We start from the raw sequence: 26,435 nt of genomic DNA on the forward strand, positions 1-26,435 counted from the left end.
CACATGCGAGACAGGAAAAATGGGAGAAGCTTGTGTACCTGCATGTTACAGAGTAGAGCTACCACAAGTTCCCTTCACTGTAACATTTGTAAGAGTTTTTTTAGCAACAGAAATAGGAGGTTGGCATGGATAATGCCAGGCTAGCCATATGAATCAGCACCAGCAGAAAACACTGCAGTGCAGACATTCCAGTAGTGGTCACTACCTTTCTGGCCACTCTGTCCATGCAAATCACTGCTGAGCAACTTAGTGCCAAGCCCCCATTATAGACTGTGGAAATGGGAGAGTAACTGCAAGGTGAATTCTGCTGGAGAATTGGTGTTGCTGAAGTGCTCTGGTTGAGTATGACTGTGTGGACACATGCAGAGCTAATGAGCACTATGCTGGAAGGCATTTTTGCAAACAGTGATGCCTGCCAAAAACAGCTCACTTCCTGAGAACTGACACCAGGCGGCTCTACTTTTTGCAGTTGCAGCAATTTTTTATTGTCAGATTTGCTGACAGCCAGCGCATGCTAGAAGAGACTGTTTTGTAAGTTACTTCATTATCTTTTCTTTACCTGTGATGTGATGCTATTTAGAACTGCTGTAATGAGATTTGAATAGTTGCATTTCATCACCTCCTTATGCAGTTACTGTCTTCCAAGGCAATTTCTATTAAGAACGGCTCTCCAGATGCTTACATCTCAGAGAAGAATGAATGGAGTCCCTAATTATGGCCAAATTTTTGCACGTAGTTTCTAGAGATGGCAGCACAGGCTTCTTGACCTGTCTGTACAGTTTGGGGCTGGGATTCTAGTTCTGTATGCCAGTTCTGTAGGAGACTGGTTTGGGCTGAGCTTGTTGTCACATTTCTTCAATAAAGAGGACCTTGTCATCTGGGCATTGATTTACTGTGCAAAATTTGTTCCCAGAAGGGTGATCTGTGCAACTGTTGGATCAGTCTTGCTGTAAATTCTACATATATATAAAATAAACAATCTTTTGTTTCATGTTTACAGAAAAGGTTGTGCTCAAACCTCATGACGTTTCAGTGTTTACAACTCTCAGTGTTAATGGACGGCTGTTTGCTTGCCCACGTGATCAATTTGATTCGTTGGTATGTATGTATACAGTTCTCAGGAAGTTCAATTCTTCAGTTTATTTGAACGCTTAGCCCTTTATGCATTATCAGTGCTTTAGGTAAAAGCCAGTGGAAACATTCACAACAAAGGGCTTGTCACAGTGCTATGGGAAGAGCCCTGAAATTAAAACAAGGTAATGTTATAATTTCATAAACCAGAGCAGAAATCCATCTGATCCACATGACAGCACTTGATCCCAGTATTCTCTGTGTCACACTGAGCGTGTAGGAAGAACTGAGATTTGTCACTAAGACATGCAGTAATTCCTGATTACATAATTATCTCCTCAAGGCCACAGGGATATATTCTCGAAGATAGATGTTACCAATTAGAGTATTCTGGAGACTTGATTCCAACAGTAAATTCCTTAAAATTCTTTATTTCTCAGACCCACAAAATACTATGTCAGAATCTAAGATGATGCTAAGTAGAATCATAGAAAATATTCCTGGTAGAAAGTCTGTTTTTTCTTAAGTAGAATTGTTCATAAGTACTTACAGTTTATACGGTAATTCTAATGATCTCCACGGGGTCTGCTTTTATAGAGTTTGATTTGACTGTACTTTTTGTTCCTTTTATTTCATTAAAACAAATGTCATTGCCAAGTCATGTCAGCATGAACTCTATTACTCCTAGCCTTGTTTCAGCCTCCTGTATGATTTTAACAAGCCACTTAGTATGTATGCCTGATTTCTTTTATAGATATGGTAAAATCTATGCTTTGCTGCTGCTTTCAATTTAGTAACCAGGGAATGCACATCCAGCATACTGTAGTTCCATGCAGAGATACCTCTTGTTCAGTTTATTAAATTCTGGTGTTCCCTTAAGGTTAATTAATCCTGCCAAGTAGATATCCTCATGGGGCATGCTACTCTAAAATAGGGGTGTTGCGTCAGTACAACTACACTGGGTACTTTTATATGGCTCTGAATTGTCTGTGTAGACATACCTTTGGCAGCAAATTGTCATGACTTTCCATGCCTTTTCCCCTATGCTTTTTACCATGGATCAAGTACTTGAAATGCTACAAGGAGCTCTAAGATACAGGACTGCAAAGTGCTAGTTTTCATCAACTGGACTGACTTCAGTAGGGCTCAGGGAGGAACACTCAGCACCTTTAAAAAGGTTCTCAGCACTGCATAACAGAATACATTCCTTTATCGGCTGTATTTTTTCAAAGAGGTATAAACAAATTGAGTGCAACCTTACCTCCATCACAATTTAATCCTTTTACGTTACAATTTCTGGCTGATGCCTGTGCATGTACATTTATTCACATGACACTTGGCAATTCCCATGTGAAAATCATTCTGGGTTAGATGAATTTTCAAATATGCAATGTGTTTCCATCTAAGTGCTCCTTTCCTAGCCTTGGAAAATATGTGTTTGTTATGGTAACAGATATGTTGTGTTTGTCTCCAAATAGTGCAAAAAAGATGTCTTTCAGTCTATGGGCAATTCTCTTTCCATGGATTTCCACAAATCAGGATTTTCTACACAAAACTGCTGTACTTTTAATTCATGCTCTGTCTTACACTAAAGAAATTTTGTGTTTGTGCAGGCTGTTACAGGATTGATGGCTTGCCTGATTTTTTAGATAATACTCTGCTTATATACACTATTTTTTTAAATTGTAGATGGAGCTTTTAAGGTAATAATGCCTGTGGTTTAGTTTAATAATTTTAAATTAGTTTGTATTATGATGATATGTGAAAGACAAGTTTTCCCTAGAGTACAAAGCAAGAACTCATACAGAAATAAAGCTCCTACATACTGTGTGTCATTGAGAAAATTATTCGATGTATTAATCCAGTCAGTCTTTTTTCTATTGGTAATATAATATTCGTTCATAAAAGAGGATTCATTTAGTAAGCTTCTTTTTGATATTGCAGTATGTAAATGTGGTCTGTTAATCTTGCGGACTCCATTGAGTTTGTACTCAGAAAGGAGCCTGTTGACAATTCCCTGCTCTGTAATTATCTAACAAAGACCCTATGAAAAATCGAGAAACTCGTAAGTGAACTCTACTGCCCTCTCCTGGAAACAAAATAATTTAAAAGCTGGTTCACAGGAAGCTTTACCGATGTAACGCATTTGAATTTGCAAGAGGGTTGTTTGTTAGTGTTTTAGCAGTTGGTCCAAACACTTTGACCCTATATATATAACAGACTACTTCAAATCTGCTCTGATCTCAAGCCATGTTTAGATCTCTCTTTAAATATAAGATTTACTTGTGTGCAGAACAGTGGATCATTTATTGGGTGGTATGGAAGTGTTTTTCAAAAATGTTTTATACTTGAATGATTTAAAGGATTCTTTCTCACAAAATTGTGTGCATATAATTTTAATTGGCATAGCTAGGAGTTTTGCAGTCTCAGATAGTGCATCCCTGTACTGTCAAAGAGAAAGTATGAGGCTTGTTTTATAAATGATCAGAAGATTTTGCAATCACTGCAAATTTCTGAAGTATGGCACATGTAATAATTCTCGTCATTAGAATCAGTAATTTGAAAAAGTATTTGGCTTGTGCTTTGTGGCCTAGTTATTTGTATATGTGAAAAAGGAAGCCGATAACAAAAGCTTTGTGGAAAGACCTATGCTTCTAAACAAACAGACATGCTTTAGTTAGCATAACGTGTATTGAAGTATTTATTTCTGGCTTCAAATTTTAGAACAATGCTAAAAATAACACATTGAGAACAGTCTGTTTTATTTCCTTACTGTGCCTCTGAAGAGCTTTGAGAATTTTCCTGACTATTCTGTGCATAGTGGATACTGATTTTTCACAGGGCTTCTCATTTCCTAATGCCAGATTGTGGTTAAAAGAAAATTTCAGTTTTAATATTAGAAACATGCTTAGGAAAGTGGTCACACTGAAAAAATTGATCAGAAACATTATAGAAGAAAAGCACCAATCATGCAATTTAGTATTTCTAAAATATTTTTATACCATTTTTCCATTTGTAGGCACCATTACCAGAACAAGAAGGACCATCTACTGGCACAGTGGGAACGTTCGAACTGATGAGCTCCAAAGACTTAGCACATCAGATGACAATTTATGACTGGGAACTCTTCAACTGTGTGCATGAGGTATGAGGATCTAGCTATTCAGCAGTTTAGAATCTGTTAGAAAATGTTTAGTTGTACATTTTAGGGTTGTGCACTATTTGCAAAACTTTCCCTAAGCTTTATTTTCAGAAATACTACAATAAAGCCACCTACAAGGTTTGAAAGTATAAGGCATTTTTAATTTTATAGGCAAAACGCAAAAATAAAGTAAAAAACTTCTGAACACGTACTGCTTATTTATAAGTATATTAAAACATACTTTTGTATGTTTTAAGATATTAAGCTATTTATACATAATCTGTAGTTATGCTTTTAGTATGCCTCAGCTATTGTCTACTGGATTTGCAACCTGAATCCTTGTCATCTGTACATGAATAAACGTAAACTGCAGAGCAAGTTTCAGGCTAGACAGTTACCTGGTCATTCAGAGCCTCTTTCCTCTGTCCAACTGATGAGATTTTAAAAAAAAAAAAAAAAATAAAAATCCCAAACTGTTTTCTTTTTTCCTAGCTGGAATTGATCTATCACACTTTTGGAAGGCACAATTTTAAAAAGACCACAGCAAATCTGGACTTGTTCTTAAGAAGATTTAATGAAATTCAGTTCTGGGTGGTCACTGAGATTTGTCTTTGCTCTCAACTCAGCAAGCGTGTTCAGCTGTTAAAGAAGTATATTAAGATAGCAGCCCAGTAAGTATATAATCATCTGTGAGCTGGAAATGAAGTTCAGTATAGTAAATGTGTTGTTATTTTTCTTTTTTCTTTTCAGACAGCCACACACAGTAGAGGTTTAAAATGTTCTCTAATTGGTAATTCTGTCCATTTCCTTATAGGGCTATATAGAACCTTGTTAATATATATTTTTCTTTACTATTCTATTCTCCATTTCTCCTTGATCTGTGATCTCTTAGGGCCATGTTTTCACGTAGAATTTGTGAGTAAATGTATTTCAGTTCATTAGGAGAAACACTTCATTTACCCTTACCATACCCTTGCATTATATTAATATATGAATTAGTAAATATTAAGAAAAATGAGCCTTGGTTTTCCTGAGAACAGTATTTCTGGTGCTGTTCAGGAAAACTTTTCTCAGAATTGCCTCGAGTGGGAAAACAGAGAGGGGAGAGGAAAGAGATGTAGTATGAAGATGACAAGGCTCATGTTACCTTCAGTCTGCTTGGTGTATTTTTCTAATACTTTTGTTTAGAAATGCAACAGCATGAATGTCCTTTTTTGTTACTAACTTCTGGCTCTGAGGTTGAATAGCAGGCAATTTTTTTCATAGTAGAACTTAAATTTTATTAATATTAAAACTTAAACTCTGTGGAGCCTTCATGCCAAAGACAATGTCCTTGACTTATCACTGTAGTCAAGGGCAAGGGTGTGATTGACTGCAGACGGAGCTATGCCCTGCATAGCTACAGTTTTTTATCGTTGTTACCCTCTTCCTTCCTTTCCAGTTCGTGGTGTATTTATTACATCCATCACCATCCGAGCAAACAGTTTGCTGAGGTGTGCAGTGAGGAGCCATCTAAGTGTTTGTCTACGACTCTGGGCATTGTGACTAGAGGCCTTTAGGCAGTCTAACCGAACAAAGAAGTTACTACTTGCAGTTAAACCCTAGGTTTTAACTTTTTTGCATCATTAAATGTAGTTGTGTGAAGGAAGAGATTACTATTACAGCTGTGATGCTGCCCTCCTGCCAGTTAATAATTCCATATAGCTGAAATGAGTGTTCACATCAAAACTCTTCATCAGCGTGCCTCCGTCCTCCAGGCAGGGCCCTGCTCTGCAGGTACCGGCTTCCTTCTGGGAACTGCTTTGGGCCCTCTGGTCGGATTACGGTTGGCTGAAGATGAAGATTTTCAAAATCTAGTGGTAGGCATGCAGGATCAGGTTTATATTCAGAACACGGACAGAATTTACCTCTTTAGTTTCTAAAAATATATGTACCTCATATTCCATTATGTCATTCCGCAGAGCAAAACTGGGAAGCAAGCCGCCAGTCTGGCGGGTTGTGTCCAGGAGAGGGCACTGGCACCCACACACAGACGAGTCGGGGTCTTTTCTAAACTCGAGCCATGAAATGGGAAAATGATGAAATGTGGCAAATTAAGATACAATAGTAATTTCCATAAACACTTGAAATCAAGTATCCTAAAAATTACAGTTAAATATCTCCTTAATAAGCCGCCCTAGCTCGTGTGTTCCTCAGTGTCATGGGTTTAATCCTATGCTATTTACAACAGCTTGACAACCTCCTGTTTACTTCCATGTTTCTGGTATCACTACAATGCTAAAAATAAATAGCTAAAAGCGGTCTGCTCTGCTGAGTCCTCTTTGTCTCCTAAAAGCAGAGAAATCTGAAGCACAAGATTTTCCTCCGTACAAACCGAGTGAGCAGGTTTAATTGCAGCCGCTGGAAAGGCGCTGGGAAGTTTTGCCAGGCTGCTGCCCTCTGTGCAGTGCTGCCATGGTAACAGGTGCTACAGCATGTGGTAAAACAAACACAAAGTGCACCGAAGTTAAAGAGGAGAAAAAGCCAAGGAATTGGATCAAAAGATGCCGTCCCAGGCCTTGAAGCAATATCTTTGAGGAAGTTTTGCTTGTGAAGATCCTTGAGACCTAATGAGAACTTTACCCTACCTAGAAGTACTAGACTCATTAGAAAAGTGTTCAGGGAGAACAGCTCAGTGCTGCACTATTAATCTTAGGCATGAGTGGTGGTAACAAGATGCCTTGCACGCACATACCGGTTTTCAAAGATAACTGTTACTGAGAACCCTGTTTCAGTTCTGCGACAGGGTGTTCAGACGCTATCACAGAAGGTGCACCGTTTTGTGTCTGCCACCCCACGCAGCCTGTGATCTGTGCTCCCTGTCTCTGCAGCCAAGTGCTGGCTCCAAGTGCTGTGCACATGTGCTTTCAGTTCCAGGAGCTGTTGTTGCTTTTGCATCTGCTGAGAAAGGATGTAGAGTTACCAGATTCATCTCTTTTCTCCAGCCATTGTAGGATTAAACTTTCAAACAAAGAGGAGAAGTGAACTTTATTTTCTACAGTGAGTTCTTCCCATATTAATTGTATTAGAAAGGCCTGCTAGGATGTACTTGCACATAATCATATGGATATCCACAAACCCAGTTTGTATGTATTTCCTCTTTGCAAATAGACCCACAGGCTATTTAGAAGCCTTCTTGTGTATCACTATACTCAGGCACTTTCATTCAGTTTTTGAAAATCATTCTTTCCATACACTTGCATATAAACCCAAGGAGCCTGTAAGAAATTTTTCAAGGATGTATGTTTACAGAGAAAATGCCAAGATTAATATGACTGTGTAAGTACCGGGAGATTTAACCACATGTGTGTTTGTGTTAGAGACAAGAGTGTGTGCATATGCGTGTGTTCATAATTCATACTAACAGGAAGATTTTTCCAATACAGTCCATTTTGGGAGGCAGAGGGACGTCTGTTCTGACCACACTGTGGTACTTTGGAGGATCCACTTTTTGACATTTTACAGGCAGCATATACGTAGTGGAGCCATGCAGCACTGTCTTTACTACCTTAAAGCTTACTAAGCTATTGAGTGTAGACCCTGTAGAATTTACAGAATATTTGGTGTAGAATGTCATATATCTAGACAGGTTTTAGCAGGGACTTCGTCAAATTACATTGCTTAGCAGGGTATTAAAAATGAAAGATACATTCAGGTTACATATTGTAGGTACATTTGTAGCTGCCTACTATATTTGAGCACTGCTGCTGTGTGGTATTAATTATTTTTACCGTGCCACAATTTATTCTCAATGTCACAGACTGTGGACAGATATCCCTTTCTGGATTTAGTTGTGCCTGGGGAAGAGGTTATCCCTGACAGCCTATCCTGGCTGCTTTTCATCCTTACCTCTCCTCAGACCCACTAACGAGGCACTCCCTGACCCGCTTTAGTCAGAGTAAGTTGGGGTGGCTTTAGTATTTCAGCTTATGTTTGCTAACCTTGCTCGCTGTCCCTAATCTGGTGTGGGAGAATTTGTATGAGCAGCTCTGCCAGAAGATCTGAGGGGGCAGCAGTCGCCAAGAGACAGACCATCAGATAGGAAAGATCATGTTTTCACACGCTCAGTGTTCACACAGCGCAGACACAAGTGAGGCCCACATCTAAAGGACTTACCCACTCAATACATCGAGTCTGGTGAAATGGAGGGACAGAAAACAGAATAACAATAGGGTGATGTGGCAATTATGGAGTTGGACAGTAGGATGTGATGATTGTACTAATTTTGTCTAGAGCTGAGGATACCTCAGAGGATCTAAAAGCTTCAGCACTGAATTAAAAAAATCTATCTGAGAATCATAGCTTGAATCTTGTGAGTTTTGGTAAACAGCAAAAGAAGCAGAGACTGAGGTTCTGAAATCAGATATCGGCAAATCAATTGTGAAAAATAGGAAATTATTTGCAGGAACCTAGTGAGACACAGATTTATGAGATACAGGCTCTGTTCTCTCTCTTCCCTTTCCTTTGAGTCAGTGAGCCACCTGATGCAGTCCCAGCTGAGTAGTGTGGACTGTTCCTGTCAGATTGTGTCTACTGCTGCACATGCTGTATTGGATCTTCCATAATACATGTTCCAGTTTTTCCTGACTGGTAACAAAAGTTCATCTTTGCATTAGGGATGAAGCATGACCTAAAGCTCCTGCTGCCCAGGACCTCTTTAATGATGCTGGTAACAAATGGCAGTTCTTTGCTTGAAACATCCTAAAGAGTTCCAGAACCTATAAGTACTAGTTAGAAATCATATATAGTGAGAGAGGTCACTGGCACACAGGCATCTCTAGACAGCTGGTCTTCTCCCTTTAAAAAGACTCAGTGCCCCTGGAAACTGCGGTGAAGATTGTCTAGGGACAGCTTCCAGCATTCAGTAGCTGTTCAGAAGCTGTCAGCAAGTTCTGCAGCAACTGAGATTGTAAACGAGTTGCTTCCACTGTTTCTGGTATTCCATGGGACTGAATTGAGCCCAGTTTCAGGACTGTGTTTCTGGGTGGGGAGGAACTTCAAAGACTCCTTTAATGTCTTTGCAGAAACTGGCACCCAGTGAAGTGGAAGCAGGAGGTCATTTTAGGAGGGAAGGGAAAGGAGCCTCCAGAGTGTGGTGAATTACTCACACACTGGTGAAGTGACGTGCCGCAGGCATGCTGTCCAGGGCTGCCCAAATTCAGTCACATCTATGCTAGATGCCTGCGTTTGGCTCTCTTCAGGTTGTCATGTGTACTTCTGCCCTGACTGATACATTCAACTTAAAAACCTGGCCCTTTGTGTTTCAGCTGTAAAGAATACAAAAATCTGAATTCCTTTTTCGCTATTATTATGGGACTGAGTAATGTTGCTGTGAGCCGTCTCTCGTTAACATGGGAGGTAAGTCTTACCTAAAATCCAATTCCAAGAAGTTTAACTGGAATTTGTGCTTTTAGTTAGCAAAAACATGACTTGAGCATTTATTATTGATAAAATCAGATCTACTAATTCAGCTCCTGAGCAGAAGCAGAAGGCTGACAATTTTTATTAGTAAGGCAGTATACCCATGGACGTGTTGAATACTCACAAGCACTTAACAAGAGTAGTAACAGCAGCTTCTGTTGATGAGCTAAACCACCCAACAGGATGAGTGAGTCAGCCAGTTAACCTCTTGTATCAGCCCATCCTCTGTTTGACTTTACTGATCATTTAGTGAGATCACTCCATAGATACTTCTCTAAAATCCATCCTCTGTTTATATATATATTATTTTCTGATCTCCATATGGACTCTGTTGCCCTATTAAAATGTGGTTTTGTCCTAACCAGTTCTGGTTTTCTCTCTGACATGCATTCCCTTGCTTACTACCAGTTTGGTCTTCATTCTCAGAGCTTCCACCTTTTTCTGTGGCTTTGCTCTTTTGTATGTGAGTATATAAAAAGGGTGCAATGGCCATCAGGGTAAGGTATAAGCACATGCAACCACTAAGAACATACTGGTTGTAAAAAGCAGGGCAGATTTGAATGTGCATGTATTTTGTTCATTAGAAATTCAAAATAGTTAGCATGACAGGTCATTGATGCAACTGAGACCAAAATTTGAACACATTTAAAACAGTGCTCTGAAACAGGAGATCAGACTAAAACATCTAAGAAGACACGAGTCCAGTTTTCAAAAGTACATGTTGCAAGTGGTATATACCGTCGGTGCTAAAGGCAAAGATTTGCAGGTCAGTTTTTCAAAATAATGACCCTTCATTTGTGGCTACCAAGAGGAATAGTTGGGAGAGCTGAGACAGTACAGGAGTAGTGTGAAGTGAGAAGAGAGAATTGAAAATATATACTACATACAGCGATCTGAAATAGGTACAGGGTCTGAGCTGGAGGGTCACAGATCATTTGTAGGTGTGGGGTATGAACTTGAGTTCAGGGAAATGTTATCCCACTCCAGTTCTGCAGGGCAGTTGGTTTATAAAGAGAATCTCTGCATTTTTAGCCAAATATATATACAGAATATATTTTAAAAAAAACCCCAAACCACATATCAAGACCTGATTTTTGCTATATTATCATGCATTTACATTAGTTGCACGCACAAATTAGATATTTGCAGGTGCAAATGTCCAATTATACCACTTATTTCACAAATACCTAATCTGCATGCATATGCAAACTAGGCACACAGTTGTTCACACACATCATTAAAAATTAGGCCCTTGCTGTGGCACAGTGTAAATATCTTGCTAGAGTACACACTCCAAATGTAGAAAGTATTGCAAAAAATCATTTCTGCACTATAAAGTCTCTGTTAATTTTTAATGTTACCCACTGCCAGTAGTAGTCTGATTTAATCAGCAAAGACAGAGAAATTTCTTATTAAAACTAGAAACCTGACATATTCTGAGTGTGCAAAAAACATTACTGTGATCTCTGAAACTAACTTACTACATATCTTACAGTCTTTACAGTAAAATTATTTAATATGTATAACATAACACAAGGGGGAAATAAAATATTTAGTAAAGCCCATCTCATCCTGGATGATCAACTGACCGTGATTTATTTGTGTAGGTATTGTGAAAAAATGTTCATTAATTTATATCCCAGAAAGTGGTAGAGGCCCTTGGCTGCTGAGCGTGTCAAGAATTTGAGCAATAGTTGGTGATACATCAGCATGAACAAAAAAGACTCCTGGAAATGCCCAGGCATGGATTTGAATATTACAAGGGCAGTTCATAATAGGTATGAATAATTAAGCTGAGCTACCCCTACGCAAGCTGTGTGTAAATTATATTTTCAGATAGGCTATAATCAAAAATGTTCTGAAACCACTGACTTGGACTTTCACTTACATTCTGAATTCAGTGATTGTGATGTAGGCCAAACAAAAATCTGAATCTAAACATCCCAAAGGAGTAAATTCAAGTTGGGGTTTAAATCAGGATCCAGGTTTCATGGCTGGTCCCGTCTCTATTTATAATTTGGTTGCTAGGAGACATGTTGTATTTTAGATTAGCACATTGTTAGAAATATCTGGCAAAAAGAGCACTTTCCTGACTTAGGGCGTTGTAGAAGGAACTAGCATTTACAGTAAAATTACCACACAAATTGGATTTAATTAAGGTTTGCTATTTTTGTTTTTATTAACAGAAACTTCCAAGCAAGTTCAAGAAGATCTATGCAGAGTTTGAAAGCTTAATGGTGAATAGCAATAGATCCCTTATTCTATGCACAATCTGAGCTAATTCAGTTTCTGAGTAACTGATTTGAATTCCTTGATTCAGAACATTTTATATGTCCTTGTTTGACTTTAAGAAGTTTATGATCCCATTTTAGAGCTGCTAAAACAAGTATGTATGACTAATAAATTATACTCTTAGGAACCTACTCTGAGAGAACTTATGTACCACTCAAAGTTAATCTGGGAACTCAGAAAAGCTTTATCACATGTTTTCCGATAGTACATATGGGAAATTACATTTTCCAACCTGGATTTTTCCAGGCAATACGTTTTAGTGTTACAACATATGCAAAACTGGATTTGCATCTGCAAGGAGGGAAGAAAAATATGTGGTTCCTTTTAGGAACAATTTTTTTGTAATCATATCTTACCTTGCTATTTGGGATGAAAAATGTTTGTGTTTAGCAGCTGCATTCTCATCATGTAAGCTCTATGGGAGAATGATAAAAGGTGGCTAAGTTTGCAGATGCACTTTTAAAGCCACAGGAGGAAATGATTTTAATAAATGCCATGACATCTAAATGAATGCATACAGTGTCTCAATACATGTAATAATACATATTAGTAATTATTTGATTTCTCTTTTTTTCTTAAGGATCCATCAAGAAACCATAGGGCCTACAGACTAACTGTAGCTAAATTGGACCCTCCAATAATTCCTTTCATGCCACTACTTATAAAAGGTAAGCTTGGATGTTACCAAAATTATTAACTTGAAAGCTATTCGTCAAATATTTGATGAATAAGAGTAGCAGCAAGAAAAAGTAAAGTTCAATCTCAGTGTGAGGTATGATCTTTTTCCATTATAAAAAGCATGACACAGACAAGAAAAATTGCTGTATTACATCTGAATATCATACCTCAATTTTACTAGTCTCAGAAATGCTGCAAATTAAAAACTAAATGTTTTACTTTTATAGCTGCTTTGATTTTTGTAAGGGATAGATAAAATGTCCTGCTGTTTGTATGGCCATGATTCAGTAATGGGCTGTTATGTGGCTTTTGTTTCTATACAGACATGACATTTACTCATGAGGGAAACAAGACATTCACTGACAATCTAGTAAACTTCGAAAAAATGGTATGTATGACATATTTGAAATGAAAATTTTAAAAGGCCTCCCTGTTAATCTCTTTAAGAGTGAACTCACAACAATGACTTCCAAGGCCAGAGAAAGTGAAGGCAGGACCAAGAGCTGGCAAAAATAGTCTGCATTGTGCACAGCGCCTGGGACCTCTGGGCTTCTGGAAAACCTCACAGAGGTGGAGAAGCAACTGCCCACTGAGCCGTGCACAGCCAAAATGTTTCCTAGGAGAGGCAGCAGCAGTGACAGGAAGCAGAGCTGTTAGAGACAATTTTTAACAGCCACTTTGGGACCAAGCTGTGATTTTAACTGCTGTTCCTTCAAACAGGACTGATCTGTGTCAGCCCGGGATAGTTCTGCATTGCTCCTCAGAGAATGAAAGGAACGTTAATACAGAAAGTGCACAACATCTTTATTTTCTTCTCTCCTTTAACAAGTGAAAGTCACTTTTGTGACTTGATTGCTTTCATATTGGAAAGGGTGATCGATGATAGAAGGTTAGAATATGCTTAAATGTGATGTATTTTAAATCCTGCACCTAAGCTCTCATTTCAAACACTGTTGTCAAAAACTGTAGGCAGGCAACTTCCCATGGTAGAAATCTCAACTGAAACTCAAGTTTCTCAGCAGTGAAAGTTTTGTTGGTTGCTAAGACCATGTTCTTAATTAATGTGGTTAATGACACCTACATCTGAGAATCAGGGTTAGCCAAGCCCAGCTATGAGCAGCTGCCCTGCAAAACCAAACCTGACTTGCAGTAAAGCTCCATTTAGCAGCAATGCTAGAGCATATCTACTCTGGCACCTATATCTGCTTGTTCTTAGTATTACAGTCACCAGAACCACTCCATGGTTATTTCCACTGCACTAGAGAGGAGCTTCTCTTACCTGCTGAGCACTGATACTGCAGAGGAGAAGAGAGAAGGATTTTCAGCTCTTCAGAAAACTTCACAGGAAAGTGATCATCATTCTGAGTGAATTCTTTTCTTTGATTTTAGTCTGTAGCTTCAGGACAGCCTCTGTCCTAGGGTGAAAATACCTCTCTACTAGGCTGAGACTTTTCTGTGGGTAAATGGTAGTGCAAAAGCCTTAGGAAGGACCTGACCTCACTTTGCAATAATGACATTCTGTAATTGCATACGCAGATTGTGTTGCCATCTCCTTCCAAAGGCCTTGAGCCTTCTACCTGCAAAAAGGGACTTTTTCCTGGACTGCTTGTTCTAACTAGATAAATATATATATTTTAGTGTTGATAGTATATATTTAGGGGAACACAAAGGGATCTCAGACTTGGCTGGAGCACCTCCAAACCAGGAGGGATGGCAGTTGCATTGCTATAACCATGGCTATGTGGCTGGCTACATGTTCTCCACCTCATTTGGCCTACTTACACCTCCTGAGCCAGAAGAGCCGGTAAATCCACAGGCCTCAGAGCAGTGTGCCTCGGGCTCTATGCCTGATTATGTGTAAAAGCCATTACAGGAGGCAGGAGCTCTCCTGCGAGCACTTGCCCATAGACAGAAGTTCCACCCAGTCTTGTCATTTAGAAATGGTTCTGCACCACTCTATACCACATTTTGGCACTCCCAAGGCCAAGAGTGAATTTTATGGCAGCTTAAACTGATCTATATCTAAGCTGCTGCAGGTCTGCCCTTTTCACCTCAGTCTGCACATTACCTTATCTTCAGAAGTATGTTATCTCCAGAACATGGATTTACTAGTAGTACCCAAAGGTTTTAAATAAAATTTTATACTGCGTGAATGTAGTATCACCCATTTTGATCAGTAATCTGAGTTTTGAGCATTTCCTTTAGGAGGGGAGAGTGAAGATCAATTGATATATTTTTGATGCTGTATATATTTCAAAGAATCAATATAACATCTTGTTTTCCTCCATGCAACAGAAAGGGAAACTGTCTCAGTATTCTAAACCTTCTTCAGTTAGTGCTCTACCTAAAAGCTCACTCTGCTTTTTCTCAGGCCTTACAACATATATATCTTTTGTGTTTTTAACATTCTTCACTGGCTATTCTGCATGCTTCTGTGGTGTTTTTACTGCTTCTCTCAACCCATAGCTCTTCAAAGCAACATATTCAGATTCCACCCACATAATTCATTCAAATCCTAATGTGGACCTGGCAGTTTTTAGCTTTTTGCATGTGTCATCAGGTCAAGCAGAGAAGAAAAGCCTACTGTTAAACCTCAGTCGCTACCGCCTACTTGTGTTAAGCTTACAACTGTCATATCCACACATAATTGCCAGATATTAACTAGTGAAGACAAGACCACTCAGCCAGATAACGCATAGATAAATTCAGCTCTCTTTTACATAAGTATAAACTCAAGGTAAATCTGTGATGTTATTCTGACATTTTCAGTAGAAAAGCAGAACTCAGATTTCTTTACAGGAATGCTGTCCTGCATTTGTTGTTTCTGCTTGTTTGTTCTGCTGCATGATATTCTGTCACGAGCATATGGAGATATCGCTGAATGTTGCTGGAAACCACTCTATTACCAATCTAAAACACCTTAATTCTTTGGAAAACTATTTCCTTTGATCCATCCTAACTTTAATGCTCGCTGAAGTTTATGAATAAAAATAGGTAGTTGCCACTGGTGGTGCCATTTGCCGCCGGAGGAGGTGGGACCCTCTGTCTCTTGTGTAAGCACAGTGATGAAACTGAGAACAGCCTCTGGCATCATGTCTGCATTCTCACCACAGAGCTCTGATCCCGACAGCTGATGTGCTGCTGACAACTTTATTCCTGTAACTGGGAGCCAAAAGTAGAAGTTTGATCTAGTGACATCTCTTCAGCTGAAACAGCTTCCTTTAAATCTTTTATGTTTTCTGATGTTTCTGTTATTATTTATATTAAACGATGCATCTTAAAACAGGCAGGAGCTGTCAAACAGTGTCTGAGCCTGGAGTTCCCCAAGTGCCAGAAACAGTGAGGCCTGGGTTCATAAACATTTGTGTTTCGTGACTGCCTGAGCCCTGCTCAGAGCTTTCCTCGTGGCTGGGGCATGTGTGGTTTCTTCATGGCTGGGGAATTCTGTGTGTTTAGGCTTTTGTCATAACATAGGAACTTGTACTACAGCCTTTTCCCTGAAGAATACAGGAGAAGAGGGCACATACATGGTCTTTCTCTTGTCCACAGCCATCTGTTTTCACAGAAAATTGGTAGGAGCTTTCTTATGTTTGAAAACTCTGGGTTCTTTCAAATTTGACAAACTAATCTAGAAAAGAAGGAAAAACAGACAGATGGTGTTAAACCACATTAGCCTAGGTTTTTTTAGCAAGTCAAGCTAAAAAGGAGAGGGACTGAGTCAATTTTTTCCTTCTATGCTTTCCTACAAATCTTTTCAGAGGTGTAGTGGCAGAACTGTGGTATTGGCAGTAGTGGGGGGGACATCACTCTGCAGAGCATTGCTGAGCTGTACCTGCTGGTGCTTTTGTAATTACCTGCTCCTTCTTCCCCTTTCCCACCTCCTGATCTGCATGGATGACTCTTACTTGGAGGAGGCTGTAAGGAGTGGTAGGGCAGGAACAGATAGCCAGGGAAGAGAATACCATGTGTGGTAGAGCCACATCTATGTGTAAAGAGGGAAATTTGTAAGCAGACCCATTTGGTTTGTACAAGATGTGGGCAAACAATATTCAATGTGTCAGAAATAAGTGTACTCTCTATTTGCACTGTACTTGTGCTCTTTACTGTGCCATTTATTGCATGAAGCAAGGGGGTGAGGTACAGGAAACATGCATTTGGCCTTAAAATCCAGCCTGAAACATGTTATTTATACTTTTGTCAGTAAGACAGAGTAACTAAATTACTGCTATTAATAGTATAAGCCTTTAGTAAAAGACTTTGTCTTCAATAGCAAACAAGACATGCTTTTAGAGAAGTATTGAAGGTCTTACTTTTCTCACTATAAGAAGCTGGTGGAGACAAGGTACAAGCTGTTTTCACCATGGTGTTGCTCAGATGTACCTTCTAGGTTGGCATATACTCCATGACCTGTATCTTTTCTCCACTAGTGAGTTGACAGTGGATGTTAGTTGCAAGTGTTGCTTTAGAAGACCCATCTATGTAAAAACTGAATACATACTCGTCATAGAGGAACAAGGAGTGACTAGGCTTGTAAAGTTTTTTAAATGCTGTAGTTGTAGTTTGTCAGGTTGAGAACATTTTGAGAGCTGCAAGTAGCTGAAAGATAAAAAGATGACAGTAGACAGCAAACACAATTAGTTTGTGATCTAGATACACATTTGTCTTTTAGGTTCACTAATGATCCTCTTTTCAGGTGAACGAGAACCCCCAAAGCTGTCAATAGTATTAGTTCCTATAAACTCTGTATGATTTAGCAGATACAGGATAACCTACAACCTGCAGCGCAGTACATGACAATATATAACATTCAAGTGACACTGCTTTTATAGCTATATATTTAGAAAAAATTTAAAAGCCCTTTCCTAGAATTATGTCTTGCCAGGGAAAGAGAGGAAAGTGAGGAAAGTACCAAGCATGACTCTCCTTAAGGACAGGTAATATTTCATATTCTTGACCACTTACTGATTTGCGCTTTTTTCAAATCTCAGCTGCATAATCCTGCACTCTGACTGCTAGTACAGAATTTTGTATTCATAGAGAGAGGTAAGATGCAATTATTTGGGAACTCAGTGCCATTTCTCAAATCATCAGACAGCCTGAACAAAGATCATTTTCCGTGGCACCATCTCCATGTCACACTACCCAGCATGTCTCAGAAATGGCACCTGTAGAGGGAGCAGAAGTCACGAGAGAGCTGTGAAGGTGCTGACCTGCCATAGCAGCACAAGACAGTGCCATGATGCTGGCCACTGATGCTTCTTTTTGTCAAGCCTCTTCACCCTTCAGGTGTGAAATGAGGATTAGAGAATCTGCACATATTGGTTTTTGGGTTTTGTGGAGATGAACAAAAGGGAATTCACACTCTGATCCTTATGCAAAAAAAGGGCAAACATTCTTTCATTTTTGGAACATAAAGATTATGCAAAAAGTGTGTGACTAAAGCCCTTAGTAGTTTTCTATGGCATATATGAATATTTATAACGTTTAGAAACCTGGGTTTGGAATGGCTTAGAAGATAATATGCTGGCCTGCTGCCACTATTCCAGACTGCGTAAAACTTGAAAGGGTATTGTTGTGTATGTATAGCATGCTGGTAGTAGTGGTTGCTTGTTATATTATGCAGTTGGTTCTATTTCAGAAAGATCCAAATTTAGGTTTGTATGGCTTTTCAATAATGTTCTCTCTTAGCACAGTGTGTAAACAGAGGTTAATTTTTGCAGGCATTAACTAGAAGTAATCCTCTAGTTGAAGAAAAATTGTAAGGAGCTGGCAATTAAACTTCATCTGAACGTTTTCTCTGTACATGTTTCTAGTTTTCTTGAATCAAAAGCAGGCAATCCAACTTATCTGCAAGATTCAGGAAGGGAAATCCACTTTCTCTTCATATGCTGTTTTTCTGTTCCAATTTGCACCTTCCAAAGAGGAGCTCTTTTGCGTTTATATTAGTCAGGAGCTCTTCAAGGACACATAATGGTCCAGAATCTCTCCATTGGGTTGTGATGCTGACTTCTGGCCACAGTTTCTCCATTTATGCTGTTTTAACACCCACTTTCTCATTCCTTTGTGTTTCATCATTGCCAGGATACTTCTGAATGCACAGGCTGAATGAGATTATCCTCAGGAATAGGCAAAGTAACTCCTTAAAATGAAGTCTTTCAGCCAACTGAAGGAAACCAGGCAGTTCAGCCTTTAACCAGGAGTCAGAGAAGTTCATTGCCACTTTGTTTTTTCTTGCCTGGAATAGCCCATATAATGAGAAATTCAGAAATGGTGAAAACTTTTGAAAAACCTTCGTTACACAGATAATTTGTCTTTCAGTAAAATACAGCATTACAGTACTTCGTCTGAATGCTATGCTTTTTTTTCTGAACAAATTCCCCATGTAAAGAAAAAAAGTAAAATCATTCCAGTGAACACAATTCTTTTGATAAAGCTAAGTTTTCACCTACAAGCTTAATACTAAGCTAATCAAACACTGAGTCTACAGTCTAGCTCCAAAGGTCATTAGGAAATGAGACTTCAAAACCTAAACATTTAAAGGTATGAAAAATTAGGGTGTGTATTAACAATCCATCTAGGAAGCACATCAAGCAGCACTAGCTATCTTCATAAAAATGAAGTGTCCTTAGCAAAGCTTCCTTTGAAGTTAAACGCTCTTGAAACTTCATCAGGTTGTCTGGTCCAGTTCAACTTTATGGTCTCTCCTTGAAATAGTTACTTTAGGGGAGTACTTTTTGAAATGATGTAAATCAGAATAACAGCGTCACATAACAGAGACAAATACGAATCCATAGAGTTATGAAACATCCATGTTTACCTGTTCACATTGTTTGGATTTTCATTTGATTGGGGTAGACTTGAAGAACCAACACTGTAATATGCAGTGTGTTCTGTCTCTATCCAGTATTATAACAGGTGCTTATCTTTGAGTATTTAAGAGGTTTCATTGAAGTCAATGGGGCTTATTCACATGCTTGGAGCTAAGCACATATGAGAATGTTTGCAAGGTAAGTGCCTTAGAAAATCTGCCTTGTAGTAATGGCTTGCAGAAGTATGAAAATTAACATAGGATAAAAATGATTCTTTTTGAAATCTACTTATTTTCCCCACATAAATACATATGGCTTTAGGAACAATATAGGCAGACCCTTATCAAAATTCCCTAGATTTTGAGGGAGCTTGTGTTTTAGAATTAAAATATTTTAGATCAATTTCATAATAGCTACATTTAATTTGATTATACAATGTGTAATCCACAAAAATGTAGTACATGACATATCAATAGTGTTTCTAATGCTGACCACTAGGCATACCTATTTTTGTGTGCTTGATAGTACATTAAAATGTTTTAAGATTATTCACTATGTGTGTAAGGAATGTTTTACATTGGTGCTTCCCACTTCTGGAATGACAGATTTCATAAAGGTATTTTATTTATGTATATCGTTTTCATGTAAGATTATAATTGTGTGTTAATTTTGAGGAGTGTATGCCTTAAGTTTTACTGTTTACTAATAAGAAATACATACTTGTATTGTATTTATATATGTATTGCTTATGACTGGCATGTTAATCACACAAAATTTCAAGAAGGTATGAAGCAGCCTGGTTTGAGTGTGCTGATCTAAAACAGGTAGCTGTGTTGTAATTGTTGGACCATATTAAAGTGCTGGAACAAATGTTAGACTCTGATTAGGAATAGCATGTCCTTCCTCTGCTTTTTCTTAATCTAAGCAAAAGAAACTTAAATGTTGCCATTATAACAGTGATTGAATCAAACTATCTAGCTAAGGAACTTAGTTTTACTGCTGAAGTTTCAGTTTATTTGATATTATGCAGAACAACTAATTTTGCCCCTGCACTGGTGTTTGTATTACCTGTGTGTTGCTAATCACACAAGCCAGCTAAATTTTGCAGTGCAGAACTAAATCTGAAATGTTCTGCTTTATGGTTTACCTTCATTTCTGTTCTTAAAAACTGTTGTAAAACAGCATCTGACTTACCAGAGCAAACGTATTGATTAATATTTTCTTACCTAAGTGAGTGAATGATGGCTTGCTTACTGAAGAACCAAGGACTGTAGTGACTTTGGCTTCTTTTTGTGAATTGCCAATAGAAGTGTCCACCAAAAGTGAATCCACTTTTCAGGTTGGGTTAGATACAGTTGTGTGAGCAAACACTGTCTAACAGGTCTGATGCAACTTGCTTACAGGGCCACAGTCCTAATGGTGGCCTTCTCACCTATGAATTGAGCATACTTCCAGAGGGAATCAGTGAACATACACCCTCACGTGCTCATTTTACACTGTCATTTTCTAGGAGGGCTGCATTTTAAACTCAAACTCCTATGAAATGTGAATTGCTGAGTATGTTCTAGAAATGGCCTTGCTCTTAGGAACTGATGGTCTTAAAATTAACATGTGTATATACTCCAAGGTATTCTACAAGATATTCCTTTTACTTTTTAATGTGAGAAGATGGCAGTAAAGAAATTCATATTGAAGGGACTGATCTTCATTCTTAGTTAAGGCCTTTTACAGCATCCAAGCAAGGGAAAGGGTTCTCTGAGTGCATGTAAATTACACTCATGCTCATTTAAAGCCTGTGTAAATGCAAATCACACCCTACATATGAGGGTATCAGCATTAAAATGATATATTCATTCATATGACCGCTTTTATTGGCATATGTCTTCATACTCAGGCACAGTTAAATGATGATGAAATACAGTGCTTGTTCTCTGATTGCGTCCCATCTTTTCTTTCCAGCGCATGATTGCCAACACTGTCAGGACGGTGAAATTCTGCCGAAGCCAATCTTTCAGTAAGTGTATTACAACATCTGCACAGTCAGCATTATCATCAGTAGCTACAGTAATTACAACTAATTCTGGGTGTACAAGAACTCAAAAGCCTGGTTTCCAGTGATTTTTCCATGTTTGGATCCTCAGATGTTTCACGGGGTGAAATACCCTTCAGGAAGCTCTAATAAGACCCTTCTCCTCCATCTCTTTTCCAAGCACGTGAAGGAGCTAAATATCTGCGAGGTGTCTACATATCTGTCAAATTAGACTCGGTTGAAATTAGCCGCTGGGTTCAGAAGTGGTTGAAATAAGGCCAGCAGACAGCGGCACACAGATACATGCAAGATACTTGCTTAGATAAACCCTGGTTTTATGGGAAACCAGGCTGGAAACACGATGTTAATAAATGACATAACTGCATAAGGTGATGAACTTAAAGCCTGTTTGTCATTATAATTACCAGAACTTACCTGAGGTCATGTAAAGATGACAGAGCTCCACGGTCAAACAGGCTTGCTGTGTGGGTCTCATCCCACCTAGGTGTACTGTCAGTCCCAGTCACACTGGCATTTCCTCAGCGCTTCATTCATTTTGCCTTACAGCAGCCTTCCACTTCCTCAAAGAACAGACTAAGTAATATAAACCAATATATTTTTATAAAAATAGTTTCTTTCCATTTGGGACAAAGTTTAACTCTGGAAGATCAAGTTAAGGAGCTTTTTACTTTTCTCCCACCATCAAGGATTTTCTGGCTACGTATCTTTTAATTTTAATGTATTAAGCACTAGTGACACCTCTACATATTTAGAAATTGAAGTGGATTTTCACCATACATGATACAATGTCAGTATATAGATGTACTGTATCTAAATCCCATGCATTTTGTGTGTGTCTATGTGTATTTATATATAGTAGATGCTTCAGTGTCTTTCTTTGAGAGTAGTTTAAGCTACATATTTCATTGAAACATAAGCTGTTCACTGTGAGGCTGAAGATACTCAGATTTTAACTCAGTGGTATTTCATAATTGTTGCTGGAGTAGATATAATGCAGTTATGTTAAGTAATGGAAACAGGTAGTAAATTTCAAGGCTTGAACGGAGCAGCCACTAAGCACTACAGTGTTACAAATATTTAATACAATGGGAATATTTCATGAAGGGAGGCTTAAATCAGTTACATATTTTTGAATCTCTGTGAAAGCTGTTGGTTCAAAAGCAGATGGGCAGCTTTAAATCATACTAGTTAGCCATATAATTTATAGCTATTGACTGGTAAGGAGACGTGTAAAACTGTAACCAAGGCCATCAATTTGAGCAAATGTAGCCAAGGATATCTGAGAGAAAAAGATAATTTGTGAGGGTAGTAACCAGAAAGACTATCAGATATGGAGGAAAGGTTTCAAAGAGAGCGATTTCTAAATATTTTCTTTTTAACTCACCAGGATCTGGTGTTTCCTGTGACAGCTTTTAAAGAGTTATGCATTCTGTTCAGGCATTTGTTCGTTTAAGTGTATCAATCCTACATCATTTCTCTTTCACCAGGTCCCGATGCAGCCCTGACTAATAAGAACCATCAGGATGTTCGGAGCTATGTGCGGCAATTAAATGTGATTGACAACCAGAGAACTTTATCACAGATGTCTCACCGACTAGAACCGCGTCGAGCATAAACATTTGAAGCAATGATGAGAAATGATCTTTTATCCTGTCAAGGTCACTTGTTAAGAACTTCACTTTCTCTGCTACTGCACTGCCACTACAAAAATAAGCAAAAACATGTTCAAAAGTCTTAGGTAACGCACAATGTACCAGACTTTCAGAGAACTTTGGCTGAGGCAGAATTTATGCACTGTAGCTGTATGGTTGGCCATGTTGTGAACTGTTAATTCGTTTTAAAGTGCAGTAAATGATTTCTCATATGGATAAAAAAAGGCAAAAGATAAAATAGAATAGTGAAAAATGCACAAAAAGTTTCTAACAATTCTAAGAGAGGTAGAGTTTTTCTCCCTAATTAAAAAATCTGTATTTTATGATTTATTCTCCAGGTCAGGACCAAAACTGATCATCAGCTTAGCTTGCCCAGCTACAGTTGACCTCGGTAGAAGATGTACATAAGCATCCGATGAAAGGATGTAGGTTCATGAGAGGTCCAAGGTATAGTTCCATTCAGAGAAGACTTACAAATATTTCCATTTCAAATACAACAGAAACTAACAGAAATTTGTCATCTTAATTGTACTGCCTACTACTGCAAGCAGTGTGGCCATTTCAGAAAACTGACAGGACTGAAAATATTTTGAGTGATAAATATATTAATCTGTGTTTACATTTTACTTCTTTTTTTAAACTACCAATCAGGTTTTTACAAAATTCCAGTACAATAGTAAGGTTGTAGAAATCAATAGCATAAAGGTAGCAAAGGACTGCTTCAAAAAGAGCACAATATGCACAAATGGATTTCAAGAGAATAGTTTCCTGGACATTAAAACCTTAAACTTCAGCTATAATTAATTGTGGCTGGTTAACACATATTTTCTGGTCTTAAGCATTTACAAATATTTTCAGCCAATTGTTTTGCACTTTCAATAGACTGTAAATAAATGTTAATTCATTATGTTCTAGAATATTTATTTATGTAATAGCTGCTGTGCCAAAATAATTCTGTTTTATTTATTTTGTTCAGCATGTTATGGGAGTTCAGCTTTTGTCTTTATACTTTGTGTGCATTTTATGTGTAGGAAGTGTGTGACGTATGTTTTCTGTAAATAACACGTAGTACCTTATTAAATATAATTGCTGGAAAGGTTTAGTGGCTGGCCTCATTTGCACTTTCAGCTTCATTCCTGCATAAATACCAATGCTATTAATTGGCTGATATAGCAAACTTTGCTTGTCATTTGCAGAGCCTCAAAACCGCAGTTAGCCTATGTCTGTCGTGATATGGATGACCAATGTAAAGCCAGTCAGATCCATCCCTGCCACAGGGAATGGCAGTCTTGCAGTGATGTAACACTATGGTTTTATTAGCTGGTTTGGTTAGAGTTTCTACGGAGGGTCCCTACCCTCCCATGTAAAGACAGAAAACATTTAATAGGAAAGGTTTAAATGAAGCAGGGATGTAGTCTTCATTTTAGCTGACTAATCTGCCCTGCTCGGTCACTAATGTGAGCACCACAAGTTACCTTGCCTTGGACAGGATTTTACCGCAGGTTGGCCAACTCAAGTTGAGACCTTGCCGAATGTGGCACTCAAGAGGCCTCTGGCTTTGGTCACCTCAGAGAGGTCTGTCAGGTCCTGCAGCCAGAGGGAATTGGTGATCTGGCACATACTCTTTCCCCTCCAAGACCATTTGTGCTAGCCTGAATACCGCACAGGGTGGCTGTCCTACTGTGGGGCAGGCACTGATGGCAGCCAAGCATGTTCCAAGGGAACAATGATGTTCAGATGGCAAAAGGCTTTCCTGTTGCATTCACACCAGCTCTGCTCTGCGAAGCTGGATGCCATAAAACTGATTAAGCCTGAAATTACATGTTGCAACTATTATCTCATAATTAAGCTTCACAGATGACCTCACTGATATAGTCTATATTTCACCTCAGACACAGAGTATACTTTTCTTGGCGTTGACCAGGACTGTGTGGAGTCAGTATACACATAAATATTTTAATTTTTTTATCTATAAAAATAATTACATCCTTTTAGTCAAAACATAAATTCTGCAAAAGCTGAGAGTCACCAGGGAAATGCTGGCACATAGAACCACCATCTGCTTGGTACCTGCATTCTGCAAAGGAAAGAATTACACAGTTAAGAAATATTCTGCAGCATGATGAAATAACTTATTTTAACTTTGCTGTCTGACTAGAAGTTCAAGATGATTCAGAGGAAAACCAGCTAATAACATAGAGACAAATTTGTGTCTTATTATTTCAAGTGAGAAATATTTCTTATTTCCATTTGTACTGCTCTGTGAATATACTTCATATGGCTTTTTCAGATACAGAATCTTCCCAGAAGCAAAGTAGAATAAACTACAGGGACACCATTAATTCAAAAGACATTTTTATCTTCACAATCAATGTGTAACATTTGTGAGTTCATGATTTTATTTGTTCCAGATTTGTTCCTATTGTTTGGACTTCCATTTATTTCTGTGTTAACTGGTTTATAAAGCTGCCAAGTTTCAGCTTGGCTCTGCACATAGACCAATTCTTCATCCGTTCAGTATGTTTTTATCCCTTTGGTTTATTCTTTTATTCCTTAGAACCTCTAACTGTTTTACTTATTTGTTGCCAGACAATCTCTGTTGTGTAGATATATCCCAGTGACACAAACAGAGGTTTTATGGCACCTCCATATCAACAAATGAATACAGTTTACCTACTCAATGAAACTGGTATCTGGCATTTTTTAATTTTCCAATAAAGGGTGCTGTATAAATAACAAGTGTTGCTATCTCTGTATCTAACTCATTCAAGTGGCTCAGATAGTTGCTATAGTGCTGATCACAGTCTACATACCTAGAGATTAAATTAATCAAACTACCTTCTGGCTCTGGGATCCAAACTGGGCTTCTCTCGCTCCCTGTGTTGACTTTACAACAGGAAGGCAGCTGTCGATACATTACTCTTGTTGTATGAAGTCTAAGCAACAGTTGCAATAGTGTGAAGAATGAATAGGAACTCAGGAAACACTGACATGTCAAAACACCCATACTGTCTTCACCCTGTGCTTGCAGCTGCAAGTTACAACATGATCCTGCTTCAGTGGAGAGACACCCCTTATCTGCCAACTGGGGGCTGCTCTGTAAGCCCCGGGCTCAGATGCTGCTCCAGCACAGCCCGGCAGCAGAGGGTCAGGCCGTCCCCACACCTGCACTGCTGCTGGTCCATACTGTGTTTGGTTGTAGCACTCTGTTCACCCCGATTTTGGCCCATGCCAACTAGCACTGTGTGAGAGTGTCCAGCCATGACTGGTGCGGGAGCATG

General features: G+C 38.6%; 1 protein-coding gene across 6 annotated transcripts in view; it reads left to right on the plus strand.

Annotated features, from left to right (window-relative positions):
- RAPGEF4 (Rap guanine nucleotide exchange factor 4) overlaps window positions 1-25,847 on the plus strand; it is a 157,340-nt gene extending 131,493 nt beyond the window's left edge. For 3 of the 6 annotated variants that reach the window (XM_074910253.1, XM_074910256.1, XM_074910258.1), the window contains 9 exons: window positions 1,001-1,098; window positions 4,091-4,216; window positions 4,706-4,884; window positions 9,520-9,610; window positions 11,860-11,910; window positions 12,546-12,633; window positions 12,967-13,031; window positions 21,412-21,466; window positions 22,990-25,847. In XM_074910253.1, the coding sequence (XP_074766354.1) occupies window positions 1,001-1,098; window positions 4,091-4,216; window positions 4,706-4,884; window positions 9,520-9,610; window positions 11,860-11,910; window positions 12,546-12,633; window positions 12,967-13,031; window positions 21,412-21,466; window positions 22,990-23,117 (881 nt within the window). In that variant the 3' untranslated portion in view covers window positions 23,118-25,847. The remainder of the gene's footprint in view (window positions 1-1,000; window positions 1,099-4,090; window positions 4,217-4,705; window positions 4,885-9,519; window positions 9,611-11,859; window positions 11,911-12,545; window positions 12,634-12,966; window positions 13,032-21,411; window positions 21,467-22,989) is intronic. The other 3 variants (XR_012633909.1, XM_074910257.1, XM_074910254.1) reach the window with 3 other exon arrangements.
- The last annotated feature ends 588 nt before the right edge of the window (window positions 25,848-26,435 follow it).

Source organism: Athene noctua, chromosome 7 (genome assembly GCF_965140245.1).
Source record: "Athene noctua chromosome 7, bAthNoc1.hap1.1, whole genome shotgun sequence".
In the NCBI taxonomy this organism is placed as follows: domain Eukaryota; kingdom Metazoa; phylum Chordata; class Aves; order Strigiformes; family Strigidae; genus Athene; species Athene noctua.